At 45.9% G+C, this 18,680-nt stretch overlaps 1 protein-coding gene across 3 annotated transcripts in view; it reads right to left on the bottom strand.

Annotated features, from left to right (window-relative positions):
• Nucleotides 1-7,653: 7,653 nt before the first annotated feature.
• The window catches only part of SLC25A37 (solute carrier family 25 member 37), a 47,606-nt gene continuing 36,579 nt past the window's right edge, over nt 7,654-18,680 (bottom strand). For 2 of the 3 annotated variants that reach the window (XM_027549932.1, XM_027549933.1), the window contains exons 2-4: nt 14,595-14,823; nt 12,346-12,402; nt 7,654-10,493 (exon numbers count right to left, since the gene is read on the bottom strand). In XM_027549932.1, coding sequence (XP_027405733.1) covers nt 9,973-10,493; nt 12,346-12,402; nt 14,595-14,823 — 807 coding nt within the window. In that variant the 3' untranslated portion in view covers nt 7,654-9,972. Of the gene's footprint in view, nt 10,494-12,345; nt 12,403-13,160; nt 14,321-14,594; nt 14,824-18,680 lie in introns of those variants that run through there. The other variant, XM_027549934.1, reaches the window with a different exon arrangement.

Genomic DNA, 18,680 nt, shown 5'->3' with positions numbered 1-18,680 from the left:
AACTGATGCTTTTGAACTGTGGTGTTGAAGAAGACTCCCTTGGACTGCAAGCAGATCCAACCAGTCCATCCTAAAGGAGATCAGTCCTGAATATTCATTGGAAGGACTGATGTTGAAGCTGAAATTCCCGTACTCTGGCCACCTGATGCAAAGAACTGACTCATTTGAAAAGACCCTGATGCTGGGAAAGATTGAAGGCAGGAGGAGAAGGGGACGAGAGAGGATGAAATAGTTGGATGGCATCACCAATTCAATGGACATGAGTTTGGGTAAACTCTGGGAGTTGGTGATGGACAGGGAGGCCTGGTGTGCTGCAGTCCATGGGGTCACAAAGAGTCGGAAACGACTGAGCTACTGAACTGATTTTGATGACATCCTTACAGATATAAGACTTCCCTGGTGGCTCAGACAGTAAAGCGTCTGTCTACAAAGTGGGAGACCCGGCTTCGATCCCTGGGTTGGGAAGATCCCCTGGAGAAGGAAATGGCAACCCCCTCCAATATTCTTGCCTGGAGAATCCCATGGATAGAGGAGCCTGGTGGGCTGCAGTTCATGGGGTCACAAAGAGTCAGACACGACTGAGCGAATACTCTACTCTTACAGATATAATCCTTAATTCACACATGACATTTACAAGCTTCTTGAACACCCCCTTCCTCCACTCTAATTTACAGGACTGGTTGCCATTTCACCCTAAATCCAGTGTTGATTAACGCCTAAGGCAGTGGTCCCCAACCTTTTGGCACCAGGGACCAGTTTCATGGAAACTTCTGTGGACTGGGGTTGGGGAAAGGTTTTGAGATGATTCAAGTGCATTACATTTATTGTGCACTTTATTTCTATTTTTATTACATCAGTTCCATCTCAGATCATCAGGCATTAGATTCCAGAGGCTGGGAACTCCTGCCCTAAGGCATTCCAAACTCAATAGGGGTTTGCAAAACACAATTAATGCTGATTTTTGCTTGTGATGGGAATGCAAAATGGTAGCCCCTTTGAAAGACAGCTTGGCAGTTTTTTACAAAACTAAAATAATCTTACCATATAATTTGATAATCACATTTCTTTCAACCCAAAGGACTTGAAAACTATGTCCTCAAAAAAAAAAAACCAGCCCACAGATGTTTATAACAGCTTTATTCAATTTTTTTTTTGGTTTGTTCTATGATTTTTACAATATTGTGTTGGTTTCTGCCATACAACAACGCGAATGAGCCGCAGGTATACATATATTGCTTATCTCTTATGCCTCCCTCTCCTGCCCCCATCCCACCCTTTGAGGTTATCACAGAGCGCCAGACTGGGCTTCCTGTGTTTAACAGCTTTATTCATAATTGCCAAAACTTGGAAGCAACCAAGTTGTCATTCAGTAGGTGAATGAATTAAAAAAAAAAAAAAAAATTGGAATAGACTTGTGAACACAGCAGAGGAAGGAGAATGCGGGACAAATTGGAGAGTAACATTGAAACGTATATATCACCATATATAGAACAGATAGCTAGTGGGAAGTTGCTGTATAATGTAGGGAGCTCAACCTGGTGAAAACCTAGAGGAGTGGGATGGGGTGGGGGGCTTATGGCTGATACTTAGGGCTGATTCATGTTGCTAAAGGGCAGAAACCAACACAACATTGTAAAGCAATTATCCTCCAATTAAACATAAATTTTAAAAAACTGGCACAATCAGACAATGGAATATTGTTCCATGCTAAAAATAAATGAGCTATCAAGCCATGAAAAGACATAGAGGAAAATTAAAATACATTGAAAGAAGCCACTCTGAAAAGATGATATACTGTATACTATGACATTCTGGAAAAGTCATTAACTATGGAGGAGCAAATTGATCAATGGTTGCAGGGGTTAGAGGGAAGTAGGGATGAACAGAAGAGCACACAGGATTTTTAGGGCAGTGAAACTGTAATAGTGGACATACGTCATTGCACGTTTCTTCAAACCCATAAAATGTACCACCAGGAAGGAACCCTATTTTTAGTTTTTCAAAGGAACCTCCATACTGTTCTCCATAGTGACTGTATCAATTCACATCCTCACCAACAGTGCAAGAGGGTTTCTACAGTGGAATATTACTCAGTCATAAAAAGGAATGAAATTGGGTCATTAGTAGAGAGGTGGATGGATCTAGAGTCTGTCATACAGAATGAAGTCAGAAAGAGAAAAACAGATATCATATATTAATGCATATATGTGGAATCTAGAATAATGGTACAGATGAATTTATTTGCAGGGCAGGAACAGAGAGGCAGACATAGAGAATGAACATGTGGACACAGGGGAAGAAGGGGAGGGTGGAACAAACTGGGAGAGTAGCATTGACATATATACACTACCAGGTATAAAATAGATCGCTAGTGGGAAGCTGCTGTGCAGCAACGGGAGCTCAGCTCAGTGCTCTGTGATCACCTAGAGGGGTGGGATGGGGGTGGCGGAGGGGATATCTGTATACAAATAACTGATTCACTTCCTTGTACAGCAGAAACTAACACAACATGGTAGAGCAATTATGATCCAATAAAAAGAGTGAGCCCCATGTGTCAATGTAAGTTCATCAGTTGTAACAAACGTACAACTCCGGTAGGGATGTTGATCGTGGGGGGGACTGGCATATGTAGAGGGTCAGCAGGTATGAGAATTCTCTGTACCTCGATTCTACTGTGAGCCAAAAATTGTTCTAAAAATTAAAGTATGTAATTTTCAAAAGTTTAGACATAATAGACTCTACAATTAAAAAATGCCACAGGAAGACCTCACTGACTTCTTCCTGTAGTGATGTACAACGTGAAAACAAGGGTTTGCTGGTATCACGTTCCCGAAGCTGCAGGTTCTCAAGATGACCTATTTTCTTTCAGGCACCTGACCTGGAGTTCAACACAGACAACAGCCCTCACTCAGAATTTAGAATGACACAGGCAAATCATCCAATTACCACTGCATAGAGATGCAGCCATTAAAGATACAGTAAAAACATAAAGCCTCATGGAACTAAGAAATTAAATGTAAAATACCTGTCATAAAAAAAAATAAAGATACAGTAAAAACAAAGATGTGAAATACATTTACATCCATCATTTGCCTGTACTGAGTTCCTGATTTTTTATTTCATTTGTAGAGTAGTTTAGGAAGTGAGATGTGAGTCTCTGTAAAGCAAAATAATAATGAATGATTCATTCTGGCAGGTAGGCTAAAAGGCCTGCGAAGATTCTTCTTGTCATCTCACATAAAAAACATGTCATCTTACTTTAATTACAGACTTAAACAATGAATAGAGCCTGGATTAGAAGAACACAGGCTATCGAAGCTGGAGGAGCTATTACAGGTCATCTGACCCAACCCTTTCATGTTGCAGGTGAGAAAACTAGACCAGAGATTAAATGATATGTCCAAGGTCACTCAAGATTACCCAGCTAGTTAGTATCCATCAGGATGGCTCAGACAGTAAAGAAACTGCCTCCAATGTAGGAGACCCAGGTTCGATTCCTGGATTGGGAAGATCCCCTGGAGACGGAAATGGCAACCCACTCCAGTATTCTTGACTGGAGAATCCCATGGACAGAGGAGCCTGTTCGGCTACAGTCCATTGGGTTGCAAAGAGACGGACATGACTGAGTGACTAACACACACACAGGACAGTGTCCAGGTCTTTGAACTGCACTCATCTGCTATGATTCAATGGTTAAAATGAACCAGAGCAAATAAATTACCTCATTCTACCAGCAATAAAAATTATTCTTGTATTAGTATTCAGTATGAGGTAATTACATGCTTTTCAAATTTGGCTTTCAGAAACTTGCTGATCATAAAGACGAAAGAATTACAGAGGTCAAGGTGGAACTACAAGATAGCATCAATAAACTAAGATTTTTGGCCTAGGTCAAATCAGCAAAAATAATCTCTTCAAAATAGGAAGCTGGATCAAGTGAAGCGTGAGAGTAAGCATCCAAGAACTTCTGTGAATGAGTGCTTTTGGCAACCCTCACTCACTGGAACACCATGAGGCTTAGAACCCCATGTTCCAAGCTGTGTGAAGGGACTTTTTCTACCACAATGAATAACAGGTTCAGAGTTTGGCCCCGTATTTCCATCAAGAACATTCTTTGTTCCTGGCTGTTGTTCCCAGTACGATTGTCATCTCAGGACCATTAATCATGATCCTCTTTGTGTGTAATTTACTATCAAATGCTTGAGGGAAAACATGAGGAGTCATATAATTGGCCCTGAGCCCCTGGCCCCTGCCTAAAGACTGTGTGTGCATGCATGTGTGCTCAGCTATGTCTGACTCTTTGTGACCCCATAGACTGCAGCCCTCTAGGCTCCTCTGTCCAAGGGATTTTCCAGGCAAGAAAACTGGAACGGGTTGCCATTTCCTTCTCCAGGGTATCTGCCTGACTCGTGGATCAGACCTCCATCTCTTGCGTCTCCTACATTGGCAGGTGGATTCTTTAGCAGCTAAGGCACCAGTCTGACTATACACTTTCCTTATTTTTTGTTGTGTTCAGTCGCTCAGTTGTGTCTGACTCTTTGCAACCCTATGGACTGCAGCACACCAGGCTTTCCTGTCCTTGACTATCTCGTGGAGTTTGTTCAAATTCACGTCCATGAGTTGGTGATGCCATCCAACCATCTCTGTCGTCCCCTTTTCGTCCCACCCTCAATCTTTCCTAGCATCAGGGTCTTTTCCAGTGAGTCAGCTCTTAGCATCTGGGTGGCCAAAGTTTTACAGCTTCGGCTTCAACATCAGTCCTTCCAATGAAGATAGGGTTGATTTCCTTTAGGATTGACTGGTTTGATCTTGCAGTTCAAGGGACTCTCGAGTCTTCTCTAGCACCACAGTTCGAAAGCATCAATTCTTCTGTGCTTAGCCTTCTTTATGGTCCAACTGTCACATCCGTACATGACTACTGGAAAAACCACAGCTTTAACTAGATGGCCCTTTGACAGCAAAATGATGTCTCTGGTTTTATTTTGCTGTTTAGGTTTTTCCTAGCTATCTACATTAAACCATGGATAAGACCACTGGAGATGCTAGAAAATCAGGAAGAACCAAAAGAAGCTGCTACCACTTGAGTGTCAACAGCCTCCAGACTGGTGATGTTCTTTTAGTCCTAGACCCAAGGCAGTTGAAGTTTGGACATTGCTTTGAATTCCAGGTAATTTCAGTTGTCATGGACTCTCGTTATTGAAAGTAGTTACTATAAAGCAACATCCATTAAAACCTTGTGAAGTCCAGCCCTACAGGAAAAAATGGCATATGGGTATCCATAATTACTTTTATTAAAATGTATACATTATTTTATTCCAAACTTTATACAGATTCAATCAGGCAAAGGGAGAGGATTTGTTGTCCTATTTCACTCACCTGATTGCATGAAGTTCAAAACTTGAATGTTGAGATATACATCTGTCACCTGTCAACCAACGCTAGAAGCATCCTTCAAAAGAATATTCTCAACATTCAGCAGAAGCCAGAATCTTCTCTCTCTCTCTCTCTCTCACACACACACACACACACACACACACAAATGATGAGAACAAAGGCTCCCAAAACCTTTTGGCTAAGATCAAGTGTAGTATGGGGGTTTCCCAGGTGACTCTGTGGTAAAGAATCTGCCTGCAATGCAAGAGACTCAGGTTCAATCCTTGGGTCAGGAAGATCCCCTGGAGAAGGAAATGGCAACCCACTCCAGTATTTTTGCCTGAGGAAATCCCATGGACAGAGGAGCCTGGTGGGCTACAGCCCATGGTGTCACAAAGAGTCGGACATGACTGAGTGAGCACTTCTCTTAAAGACAGCCACCAAGGGTCAGGGTGACAATGACAAAGAACTGAGCGTTCACAATCCATCGCCCTGAGCTTCATGGGCGTTCTGCTTTGCAGTACGAGCTTTCAGCAGTGAGTCCTTGACAACAGAAATTCACAAGAACTTTAAGGCAAGGCCCAAGCTTCAACTGCCTTGGGATGGAGACCCCAAAATCTCCACTATGATCTCGAATTTATAATTTTTCTTCTCACATAGGAGTTTCAGAGGACCGCAGTCATGGGCTGGACTGTCCTTCCTAAGGTGGCACTTGTGTCCTATATCCTCTAGTAGTTCTTCTCGGATGGCCCACACGCTATGGAAAGTGAAAGATTATGGCTGCCACCAGTGAATAAAACCACGAGTAAAGAGCCTTTTAAAGAAGCCATGTCAACAGATAACCATGGAATTCTAAACCGTGGATGAGTCATCACATATCCACTCCTTCAGAAAAGGGGGCTCACATGTCCCCAAAATGTTACTTTTAGGAGGTAAGACTCGAGAAATGACTGGGCTTCCCTGGTGCCTCAGAGAGTAATGAATCTGTCTGCAGTGCAGGAGACCTGGGTTTGATCTTTGGGTCGGGAAGATCCTGGAGAAGGGAATGGCAACTCACTCTGGTATTCTTGCCTGGAGAATTCCATGGACAGTGGGCTCTAAGGTTCATGTGGTTGCAAAGACTTGGACATGACTGAGCAACTAACACTTTCACTAGAGAAATCACTAAGCTTGGAAGTATTCTCAAATTTTATTAATGTATTGGAAAGTCCAAGTTTTTAAACAATGTATCTGATCTGGGGTCCCTGGCGAAAATTCCTTCCTTCCCACTACAATACCTGGAGAGCTCAGGCGCTCTATAAATCATTTAACTCCCTTTATAAAAGTTTATTGAATTTGTTACAAGATTGCTTTTGCTTAACCTTTTGGTTTTTTGGCCATGAGACATGTGGGATCTTAGCTCACCAACCAGGGACCAAGCATGCACTCCCCACATTGGAAGGTGAACGAAGTCTTAACCATCAGGGAACCATCAGGGAAGTCCCCAGTCATTTAACTTCTTCATTGATATCCAGTGTGCTTCCAGATTTGACTTTCATGAACAAGCCTGGGATAGGCATTTTTGAGTACTTGTCCAATTATTGCCTTAGATGGCTATTGGAATATTGTCATGAACATTAGGATGGCACTCAGAGGGAAAGCAGCTGAACCTGGTGGAGGTGGGACTTAGAAAGGAATCAGAAGAAGCCCCAGGGGTAGCACAGTTGGTAAAGAATCTGCCTGCAATGCAGGAGACGAAAGAGACGCAGGATCAATCCCTGGGTTGGGAAGATCCCCTAGAGAAGGGCATGGCAATCCACTCCAGCATTATTGCCTGGAGAATCCCATGGACAGAGGAACCTGGTGGGCTACAGTACATAGGGTCGCAAAGAGTCAGACACGACTGAAGTGACTTAGCACACGCCCAAAGGGAAGAAGGAAGAGAGAGAGCCAGAGAAGATAGGCATGAATGTAGCAGGCAAGAGGGTTGGGCATCACAGGTACCATCAGCCTCTCAACCTCGTGGTCCCACAAAGATAGAAGAGCTGCCAGCAGAGCTGAGCAAAACCCAAGGATGCTCCCAGCCATTCCCTGGGCCTCTCACTTGACCATCCCTGGGCTGGCCAAGGCGGCCACCTGCTTCAGTTTTGATAAGTGGGCTGAAGGGTACTTTCCATCTAAGCCATAGAGCCTGGTCCTTAATGCATGAGACTGCAGGAGGCACAAATCCCATGAGTTAGGTTCCTTTTCTCCATCCACTTCCCTCTCATGTCCACATCCCTACCACAGAACCCACGACACTTCAAAGATCAAGGCTTTATTTTCCATAGCTCCAGTGTCACAACTGTAGCAGCACATCAGAAACATCCCCACACAGAATCACACATTTCTCCCCTTCTTCCAAGAGTTGGTGATGACTTGAGAGGCAGAAACCATGGTATTTACGATGGGCATTTAAGAAACGACACTGGCCCAGCACGGTAACATACGCCATGCATCTCGCAAGTTAAGCAGCAGCAGTACATTTGTATTCAACAGGCACACTCATCCTTAAGAAATAAGGAACATTCTGCAGCATGGTGGTGTATGAAGTGGACAAGGAGGGGAGGCTGAATAATTATTTCAGAATTCGACCTGGTCTTTCTTCCATTTGCCTAACGTTAACACTAACAGAGAGTATGTTTAGGGGTATGTTTAGAGAGACGTAAACACTTCCCCCAGCAGCTTGATCTCCGTGGGCATTTTGCATCCCTGAGTGGGACGGAAGCTTGTTGCAACAGACTTCCACTGGAGAGATGGGGGTGGGGGCTACCTCTGAGAGGGGACAGGTCAGCAGTCAAACCTCCCAGCCCAGGAGAAGACCCTGTTCATCGGGCACGTGTAGGAGCTGTCTGATGTGGGTCTCTGCTGTCCATAACCTGCAAACTATCCTGGGAGGCACAGTGTGCAAGGTCTCAAGATGCTGATGTCCCAGGACCATCTGAGTTCTTCCTGAGAATGAGAGCACACCCCAAGGAACCCGGGTCTGAGCCTGGTGACAATGCACAACATGGACCCTGCCAAGGTCAAGGTCAGGACCAGGCCGAGTCAGAATGAAAACACACACTTGCTTCCTACTCATTTTAAAAGAAAACTGCGAAGCCACTAGGTCTTGAAGAGAGGCCTGGGAAGGCATAGCTGAAGGAAACAGGCTTGCATTTGCTCCCAGGGATAATCTGGCTCAGATGTGCCATTTCAGAAAACAAGACGGCATGTCCCCAGGTGGCATGTATCACACGAGGTTCAAGACGGTTCAAGAGGCATCCTGACTGTGCACGAGGGCCCAGGTCCTTTCAGCAGCTGCTAGGAGAACCTGGGCAGCGAGAGGCTTTTTAAGGGAGACATTCGTGATGGGCAGGGGAAACAGATAAATGTCGTAGATACACTGCCTGTGTTTCTTAAAATCCCTAAAACTGAACAGGGAAACACAGATCAGGACTGAGTCCAACACACACACAGACAAGAATACCTGAAGTGCCTGGGTTAAAATGTGGATGGAGAATGAAGTCCAAGGATCAAGGTAGGATTGATTCCATTTGCCTGCCCAACAAGCACTGGCATTTCAAGGGCTTCTAAGTGCTAGCTCTGTGAGGCGTACATTCACGTCACCCAAAGGGAAGGAAATGGTTTTAGTAAGACCGGCCACCCTAATTCCACTGGGGGCCACCGTGCTCCAGCATGAGCCATGCTTGCCGCCCAGTATGTGTGTGTGTGGCGGGGGATGAGCTCACAGCTAGAGGAAAAGCCCCAGGGTCAGATCTTTGGTCCTGGAATTTCCAGCAAAAGACAAAGGGAAAAGGCACATGACGGTGACTGATTGAATAAGGATTAAAAAAAAAAAGTAGCTAAAAGTATTATTTTTTTTCAACGTACCTTTTTCCCCTATGAAAAGAGAAATTCAAAATATAAACCTTATACTTATTATTTTACATTCAAGTGGAACTTTCATGGGGAGCTCAACACAATTTTAGGCCACATGGAGCAATGTACTACTTTGGTACCCTGTGACTTAACCTAATGGAAAAACTCAGCCCCTCTATTTTTTTTAAACAGCTTTATATTCTCAGCTGTAACACTTGCTTGTACACACACACAGGCACACACTCAAATTCAAAAACTTCTACATAGAAAAATAAAGGATAAACATTATCCATCTATTTTATACTGTGTACTGGGACTTTTATATACATAACTTCTTGTTTCCTGTTTAATGTTTTCAGTCACTGCACACGTTCTTCCCTCCTGTGTGATCTATGGATGATTCTAGGGGAGGAGATGCTACACTGAAGGAAAAGCTACATCGCTCTCGGGGTGGGGGAGGAAGAGAAATAGCAATTTCTCGCTCCCCTGCCGGTCTTGCCCTCATCTGCTATCACCTGGTATGTCCCAGCGGATGGCCATCGGGTAAGCAGCTGTCCTGTCCTCTCCTCCTTCTAAGAAGGGATCAGGGCACGCGGAAGGCCCCTCCTGCCAACCCTGTGCCCCAACAATCTTGGTGTGAGGGCAGGGGAGTGGGTGCAGGCAGGAAGAAAGCCTTTGCACAATCAAAGACGCCGGCGTCGCTTCCCACAGCCCGTTCCTTTAGTAGGGAGTTCGATTCTCCAGCTTGTGTTTGGTGAGGAAGTACTTGAAGAACTCATAGACAGACCAGGAGATAGCGGTGGATGGCATCTGGTAGATGACCCGGGCCTGCACACCTTTGAAGTACCCGGGCAGGCCGTTGAGCTGGTACACCGTCCGGAAGGCATTGGCCATGCCCGACAGCCGGCCGCTGATGTTGGCCAGGCTGAGGGCCATGTTCTCCTGAGTGTTGAGGAGGGTCTTACAGACGTCCAGGGGGGTGGTGGCGGCGGCGGCCAGGGCCCCGGCCAGCCCGCCTGAGATGATGTGGGACTGAGGGTTGTAGCCCCGGTAGGGGTTGATCTGCTCCTGCAGGAACTCGTAGGTGATGAAGTGGATGGACTGGAAGGGAATGTTCATGGTCAGCTGCGTGGTGTAACTCCGATAGAAGGCCCCTAAGCCCTCCGTCCCCCACACTGTCCGGATGCAGCTGAGGGCCGACCGGTGCGGCGAGTTGTACATCTGCATGCGTTGCTTCACGACTGTGGTCGGGCCGCAGGGGGGTTGGGTTTGGCCCCACCCCGGGTCGGAGTGAGATGGGAAGCCAAGCCATAAAGAGAAACAAGCAAGTTTAGACATGGGCATGGACAGCTAGCACACACACCCAGCCCCAGCCCGAGAAACTGCCAGGGGGCCAGCTCCCGGCCATCCCGGTTTCAACACATGCCTCCGGGACCCAGTGCCAGGAGCCAGGATGTGGCTCTTTCTTGATGTTTCTCCTGCCTGACTCGGTTCAGGTGGCCCCCACACCAGGCAGCCACTTCAGATTCCCCGAGCTGATCCCCCAGGTCCTGGCTGCCTTGGGCATCTCACACGCCGGGGATTGCAATCCTGCTTCCTGGCTCCTTTGCCCTCCTCTGTCCCACTATGTCTACTGGACACGTGGCCTGTCTTTTATTCTCAGTGGTCTCCACCCCGCTGACAGCGTTTTTAGCTTCCGGGTCTCAGTGCTCTTGAAAGAGACACTCGAATGATGTTAGCCCAAGTTCGATGACAAACTCCAATGAGGACTCAGGCTTTGTTAATAAAAAGTAACTGGTGGTTCAAAGGACAAATACTGTGGTCCCTTAGGCTTAGAATTTTAATTGTCTCCAAGCACTGCAAGATAAACACATACAGTGTGCTTTAATTCTAAAGGAATAAAGATATAATGTCAAGGAGAAAAGGAGAGAGTTGAACTTCATTTTTTTTTTTTTAATCCCCTGAAAAAAGAGTTGAAATAAAACTCTTGCCCAGTTGACATGGGCTAACTAACTGGTCATTGACTCTGAATCACCTTAAACCCAAGGAAGCAGCAGCCTGCCTCCCCATCTGACCCCTTACATCCTGGAAGGTCAGAACACATTTCCTGTCTGATGGGGCATGGGAGGCAGCTGAGAGCAGATAAACTGTAACCTTAAAAGACAAAACCAAACTTACAATACTTAAGATGTTGCACTTTTTAACCTCTGATTCTCCCTTCTGGCAAGGGACTGTTTTCAGGTGAGGAAAGGAAGCAGGAGAGAGGCCAACATCTTACAGAGAGACTAACCCAGCTGAAACTATGCTCGGCACCAGGTCCAAAAACCCCTTCCTACTCAGACCCGAGCTCACTAAGGATATGAGGCTATAGAAAAAGCCAACAGAACTCATCTGCACAGCTAAGAATTGTTTTATAATGCTCGCAAAATTCGAAGGGGAAAAAAAAAGGTAAAGTGAGAAGAGACATCTACAATAAAGTGGCCAAATGTTAATTTATGAAGTAGAATGATGCATGCATGGCGGGGGGAGGGGCTCACCATACTCTTCTCCCTACATCTGCCTGTTGGAAATTTTCCGTAATAATTTCAAATGTCTTTTAACAAAGGAAATTGAACATAACCCCTAATGGATGACCTCTGACAAGTTTCTTCTAAATCTGTCTACGCTTGGTAACAGTGAACAAGGACCAGGAGGGTGTGTGTTTGTGTGTGTGCACGTGTGAGCACACACAGGTTTCAGAGTAGTACAACAGCATATAAAAAAACCACCAGGAGAACCTGTTAAGCAGGTCTACTGACTTAGTAGGTCTGGAGTGGGATCTGTGAATCAGCATTTTAACATGCTCCCAGGAGGCACAGATGCTACTGGTCCATGGATCCCACCCTGAGAAGCTCTGTTTAAGTGAACAGGAATCCCAGAGCTTAAATGCTGACATCCCTTCTCAAGGCCTTTGAGAACATGGTCAAGAATTCTCCTGCATCTTCCGACTGGGGCCAGGAGTCCCCTTGCCCAACTTGCTGCCCCGCCCCCCACTTCTGCTCCTGCCCCTCTGCACAGGCCCTGCTGCCTCTCCCTGGGACCATGAAACATTACCTTCTGCTGGATTCATGACTGCGTCGTGAAGCAGGGTGGCCATGCTCCCAGCTATCCCTGTAAAACAAACTCCAGAAAATTACCCTCTGGGACCGGGGCTTCTCAGGAAGTTCCTGGAACGTAAAGTCAGACAGAACCCTGGACCTGGCTTTCCAAGAAGCAAAACTCATTACCCGTCCACCCTGGTGAGCACCAACTCCTGAAATCCTAAAGCAATCATGGAAAATCCTGGATAAAAATGGGGAAGGTAACAGACACCGTTACACACATTTCAATTCGGCAGAAACCCTCATTTTCCCTAGGAAAAGGCTAGACCTGCCAACATGGGATGTTAACGGAAACCACACTTTGGTGGCTTTTTCTACCGCTGAAATTTTAATTCTTTCTCATCCCTGGCCTTTGTCTATAGATTAACTCACTCTGCCCTTAAATTGGGGCAATCGAAGGAGATATCATGTATACAAGCAGAGGGGCTTCCCAGGTGGCTCAGTGGTAAAGAATCCACCTGCAATGCAGGAGACGCCAGTTCGATCCCTGGGTTGGGAATATCCCCTAGAGGAGGAAATAGCAACCCACTCCAGTATTCTTGCCTGGAGAATCCCATGGAAAGAGGAGACTGGTAAGCTACAGTCCATAGGGCCCCAGAGTGGGACATGATTTACCAATTAAACAACAATAACATACACACAGGAGGGGGAAAAAAGAGACAGTTTTAAGAAAATTACTTAGTGAAATCCAAGTTTGTGTTTTTTTGTTTTTTTTTAAGCAAATGGCCAAGGGGAAAAGGCTCAGAAGACCTGCCGATGGCAGATTACCCGGGTTAGTTTGCAAAGCGATGACATGTCTCAGGGACGGCCATGTCTCATGTCTCAGGGACAACCAAGCCCAGGTCTCCTCTGGCCTGGCTTCAAAAGCCAGATTCCGGCCTGGAATTTTGCTTTTGACTCTGGGTTTCCTCTCTCTGTAGGTCACACTGCCCAATAATCAAGACAACCGCTGGAAAGTGGGAGAAATGAAGGACACAGGCTAAAGCTTCAGAAATGCTTATGTAACCCCCTCCCTCCTCCACACACACGTAGGATCATCTGCAGAAAGATCAGAATGCAACCAGAGCACACCACAGTGAAGTGGTAACTGCGCTAGGCAGACCTTGACATAAACATAAACTCGCCTCCAAGGGGTCCAGGCGCCAAGGAGCTAAAGAGGCAGTTTTAGCAAAAGCGGGGCCCTGAGACCATGAACTTGGAGATACCAAGACTGGAGATCTTGGGGACCGTTTGGACAAATGGGGAAGTAGGGGCCAATTTTTAAAAAGCAAAATAAATGTCTGCCAACCAGCCAGATGGAGTCATTTTTACCAACGTTTGCTGATGGGAAGGATGTTTTGGAGAAGGTACTAAAAAAAAGTTGCTCTGCCAGTTACATCTACCTCTCCGCTGCTGAAAAATAAATTTGTTAAAGACTCCTGGTGCCACCAGCCAGAGTTGCACTCCAGACCTAAACAGAAACCAACCAGAACCAAACCCACAGGAGCCGAACCCAGTAAGCCAAGCCTACGTAACAGTTGCCTGTGGCCAACTCACTCCCCCTTCCACCCCACCGCCCGCCTGGCTCCCTCAGAACAAAAGAAAACTATTTCAGCCCTTGCTTGCAGAGAGATGCAACAAACGGAAGAGACTGGGGGTGAAATTCCCAGATCCCTCGAAGTTTAGGAGGGAAAGGTCCTTTGCGCAGGAGCAAATCCTTCGTCAGCCATAAAACTTCTTGACCTTGTAAAGCTTAGTTAGATCTTGATGCTGTAGAGACCTGTTGGGTCAGTTTTTAAATAGTCTCAAAGAAGCTGTCCACATAACTTTTTTTTTGGGAATCCAGCATTCAAAAGTTTTGTTCCTATTCAGGGTGTTTTTTTTTCCCCTAGATCTGATCATTAATTGCTTTTGAATGTTAAAAAAAAAAAAAGCAAAAAGGCAAAACCCACTCAACAATGAAACACCTCTGTCACTGATTCTCCCCAGGCTTCAGAAAGCGAAGGAGGGGAAAGAAAAAAAAAAGCGCGCGTGCGTGTGTGTGTGTCTGTGTGGGTGTGTGCGCGTATGTCTGAGTGTGTGTGCACACACATAAGTCCTTGGTTCGTAAGCAAGCGTGGCGGAGATGAGGCGTCAGGCAGCTGGGTCACAGGGAGGAGAACCCTGGGGAAGGGTCTGTTGAAGGAGAGACCTTTCTAACTCCAGACAAACGCTTGCAAATACCGTTGGCTAGGTGGCTGTTCCCCTGGTGGTGGAAAACGGCATTTAAAGTCCTTTTCATGTTTTCGTAGCAGGCAAAGTACATGGCGTGGGCTGGCCCCGCGCCCATCATCATCACGTTGAGGCCTCGCAAGGGTCTCCAGAAGCCTTCAGTCCGTATGATTTTCTTGAGGGCTCCGTAGACACTTGTGTAATGGGCTTTGGGATCTGGATTCAGACTCTGCATTCGTGTCTGGGGGAGGGCGACAAAAGGAAAGAGAGGGATTAATGAAGCTGGTCAACAGGGAAAGGAAGATCTAGGGAGAAAGGGAGAGAAAAATAAGTCGTTTTTTTATAGTTTCACAGGGTTTCTGAGTGAAGATAACTTTTATTCTTCTCCTTCCTGGAGTAATCTTCTATCCCTACACACACATGCACTCACACACACCCACATACACACACTCACATGGATTTCATTATACCCAACAAAGCGAATAAACGATGAGGGGCAGGATTTAGAGTAGAAAGACGTGCCCAGACACTGGCAAGCTGTGTGAGTGCGTGCATGCCAAGTTACTTCAGTTGTGTCCAACTCTTTGTGACCTCATGGACTATAGCCCACCAGGCTCCTCTGTCCACAGGATTCTCCAGGCAAGAATACTAGAGTGGGTTGCCACGCCCTCCTCCAGGCAAGCTGTGTGACTTCTGATGAATCCCTTAACCTCTCTGGGCCTTGGGAGCCTCAACGAAAAAAATCAAGGTTGCTGCAAGCATCAAATGAAACAATGGGTCTGAAAACTCTTAAGAAATTCAGCGCTGTTAGTCACTTGGTCATGTCCAACTCTTTGCAACTCCATGGACTGTAGCCCACCAGGCTCCTCTGTCCATGGGATTTCCCAGATAAGAATACTGGAGTGGGTAGTCATTTCCTTCTCCAGGGGATCTTCCTGGAGAGATTCAGGGATTGAACCCTGGTCCCCTGCATTGTGGGCAGATGCTTTACCATCTGAGCCACCAGGGAAGGTGGCGATAAACTCAGAGACCTAGTCAAATAGAAGTATTATTATTATCCAAGGGTTCCCACTTGGTTCTCAAGACTTCTGTGTCCTCACTTATCTGAGTCCTCTGTGCTGTTAAAGTTCCTGCTCAGCCTCTACCATAAATCTCCATGGAATCCTCCATCCCTCGCCCCCTCATCTCCTCTAAATACTTTTTACATTTCATCACTACAAGTTAGCACTGAAATATATGGTCATGTTCTTAACACATTAAAGACCGGGGGATTTTTGCAAAAACTAATGCCTGTGGAGTTAATACATGTTTTAACATCAACTCCTCCCTGAGTCCCCAGCTGGCCTGTCCCACTGATTTTGTACTTGCCAGTCTCCACAATCATGTGAACCAACTCTCTCTCACATCACACTGGTCAATAATGTGTTAATTTTTTCCTAAGTATAGTCTTGCCTCCTGGAGGCAGAGACCAGCCTTCCCCATTTCTGTCATCCCCATCATACCCCCCAGGCACTTGAGTAGGTGTGATGGTTAATCTTATATGTCAACAACCTGACAAGGTCATAGTACTCAGGCTGGCTCCAACTACAGTCAAACATGCTGCTGTGAAGCAACATTTTATAGATGAGATTAACATCACCTTAATAGATGAGATTAGTATCACTTTATAGATGAGATTAACATTTGAAGTCAGTAGACTCTGAATACGGAGAAGGCACTGGTGACCCACTCCAGTGTTCCTGCCTGGAGAATCCCATGGACGGAGGAGCCTGGTAGGCTGCAGTCCATGGGATGGCTAAGAGTCAGACACGACTGAGCAACTTCACTTTCACTTCTCACTTTCATGCACTGGAGAAGGAAATGGCAACCCACTCCAGTGTTCCTGTCTGGAGAATCCCAGGGACAGGGAAGCCTGGTGGGCTGCCGTCTATGGGGTCGCACAGAGTCAGACACGACTGACGTGACTTAGCAGTAGCAGACTCTGAATAAAGCAGATTACCTGCCACTGCATGGGTGGGCCTCGCTCAATCAGGTGAAGGCCTGAAGAGGGTAAAATGACCAAACCCTGATGTCCCCCAGGAAGAAAGAATTTTGCTTCTAATCTTTGGTTATAACATCAACACATCCCTGAGTCCCCAGCTGGCCTGTTCCACTGATTTTGTACTTGCCAGTCTCCACAATCATGTGAACCAACTCTCTCTCACACACACATGCATGCACACACACACACACACACACACACATAACCCATTGGCTCTGTTTCTCTGAAGAGCCCTGACCAGTACAGCAGGTAAGAAATATTTATGGACAAAGATCACCGGCTCAGTCCTGCAAAAGCAGCATTCTCTCCCCTGCTCCTCTCCCCCAAACACATGCACAGTCTAGACTAGAGCATCTCCAAACTTTGGTAGGAATACCCTTCAACCTCCAGACAAAATCATACAGAAACTAATCTATAAAACAGAAGAGCCTCTGACTGTAAATTAGACAAAATGCTTTGCGCCCTCCTCTCACTCCCCAAGCCGAAATCCAACCCCCGCCACCCCACCCCAGGAACCCCGGGGCTCAGAGGAACAATGTGAAAACCAAACTGGTGGTCATTTTCAGACAGGACTTTGCCAGCTAGTAAAACCACAAAGAAAATGGGCACACCACAGGCAAATTTTCATTTTGCCAAGAAAGGACATAAACATAATAGCAATAGAAGCTACAGGCACCACTGCCCTGTTTTATAATCATTTCCTAAAAGAGAGAACTCTTTTTATTCTGGCTATGCTGCATGGCCTGAGGGATCTTAGTTCCCTGACCAGGGATTGAACCCTTGCCCCCTCCAGTGTAAGTGCAAAGTTGTAACCACTGGACTGCTAGGAAAGTCCCAAGACAATTGTAATGCTTCAAAAAAAAAAAAAAAAGTCAAGACTACTTCTGATTACCAAATTGGTCTTTAAGTTGAATTTAGTTTTAATAAATACTAGTTCCCTCTCCTTTTTTTCTACCACAGACTAGTGAAAATGCCCCTGAACTAATCAGAAGAAGCCACCAGAACTTGGGCCCCACATTCCCCAGGGTAGACTGGACGGGGTCAGCGTCTCTGTATCTTTTTAACTGAGTTTTTATTCCAACGCATTTCAAAAGGCTTCCCAGGTGGTGCAGTTGGTAAAGAATCTGCCTGCCAATGCAGGAGACCCAAGTTCAATCCCTGAGTTGCAAAGATCCCCTGGAGACGGAAATAGCAACCCACTCCAGTACTCTTGCCTGAGAAATGTCATGGACAGAGGAGCCTGATGGGCTACAGTCCATGGGGTTGCAAAGAGTCAGACACGACTGAGCTTACACACACATGTATGCAATAATGGCGGACACACTATAAACAAAGAAGTGGGAGAGTGTGCCAACCAGGGCGGTAGCTGACTTAAAACCCAGGCTTTGCTCTAAAGTGCACTGCAGGCGGGAGCCAATAATGTACGTGAGATGCAAAGTGCCGTCCTTGGAAGAGGAAGATACGGTGCTTCAGGGACGGCAGATTCTCTAGCATTCAGTTCTAAAGGATATTTGAAATTTCTCAAGTTTTACAGCAAATGAAGCTTCCTACTTCCCAAGGCCTTTTCTGATCACTGCTCTGATAAAAACCAGGAGCCTGAGGCAGGAGGTGGTACAACCAGGTGGCCCAGAAGGCAAGCCCTGCTATCAGACAGAACTGATCTTATCACTTATGGTGTGACCCTGGACAAGACAGTTAACCTCTCTAAGCCTCAGCTTCCTCTTTCTAGAGAATGGCTGAGAAAATTAAATGTCTATTCCTATCCTTCTGGTTAATGACAATAAGGGATTCATTCAAGAGGCTAAGTAATACGGTTCTTGAACACAGACTTCCAGAACATTCCACTGAGTTCCAGAAAGTTCCATGGAGGCGGGGTTGTGTCTGAGTCACAGCACACTCTAACGCCTATTATAGTGTCTAATCACGGGGTGCATGCGTGCTAAGTCATTTCAGTTTTATATATATATATATATATATATATATATATATATAGTTGTTGTCACTATATAAACTAATATATAGTTTAGTCACTAAGTTGTGTCTGACTCTCTGTGACC

The sequence above is a fragment of the Bos indicus x Bos taurus genome, chromosome 8 (assembly GCF_003369695.1).
Source record: "Bos indicus x Bos taurus breed Angus x Brahman F1 hybrid chromosome 8, Bos_hybrid_MaternalHap_v2.0, whole genome shotgun sequence".
Taxonomy (NCBI): Eukaryota; Metazoa; Chordata; class Mammalia; order Artiodactyla; family Bovidae; genus Bos; species Bos indicus x Bos taurus.
This window is presented reverse-complemented; position numbering and strand designations above follow the sequence as displayed.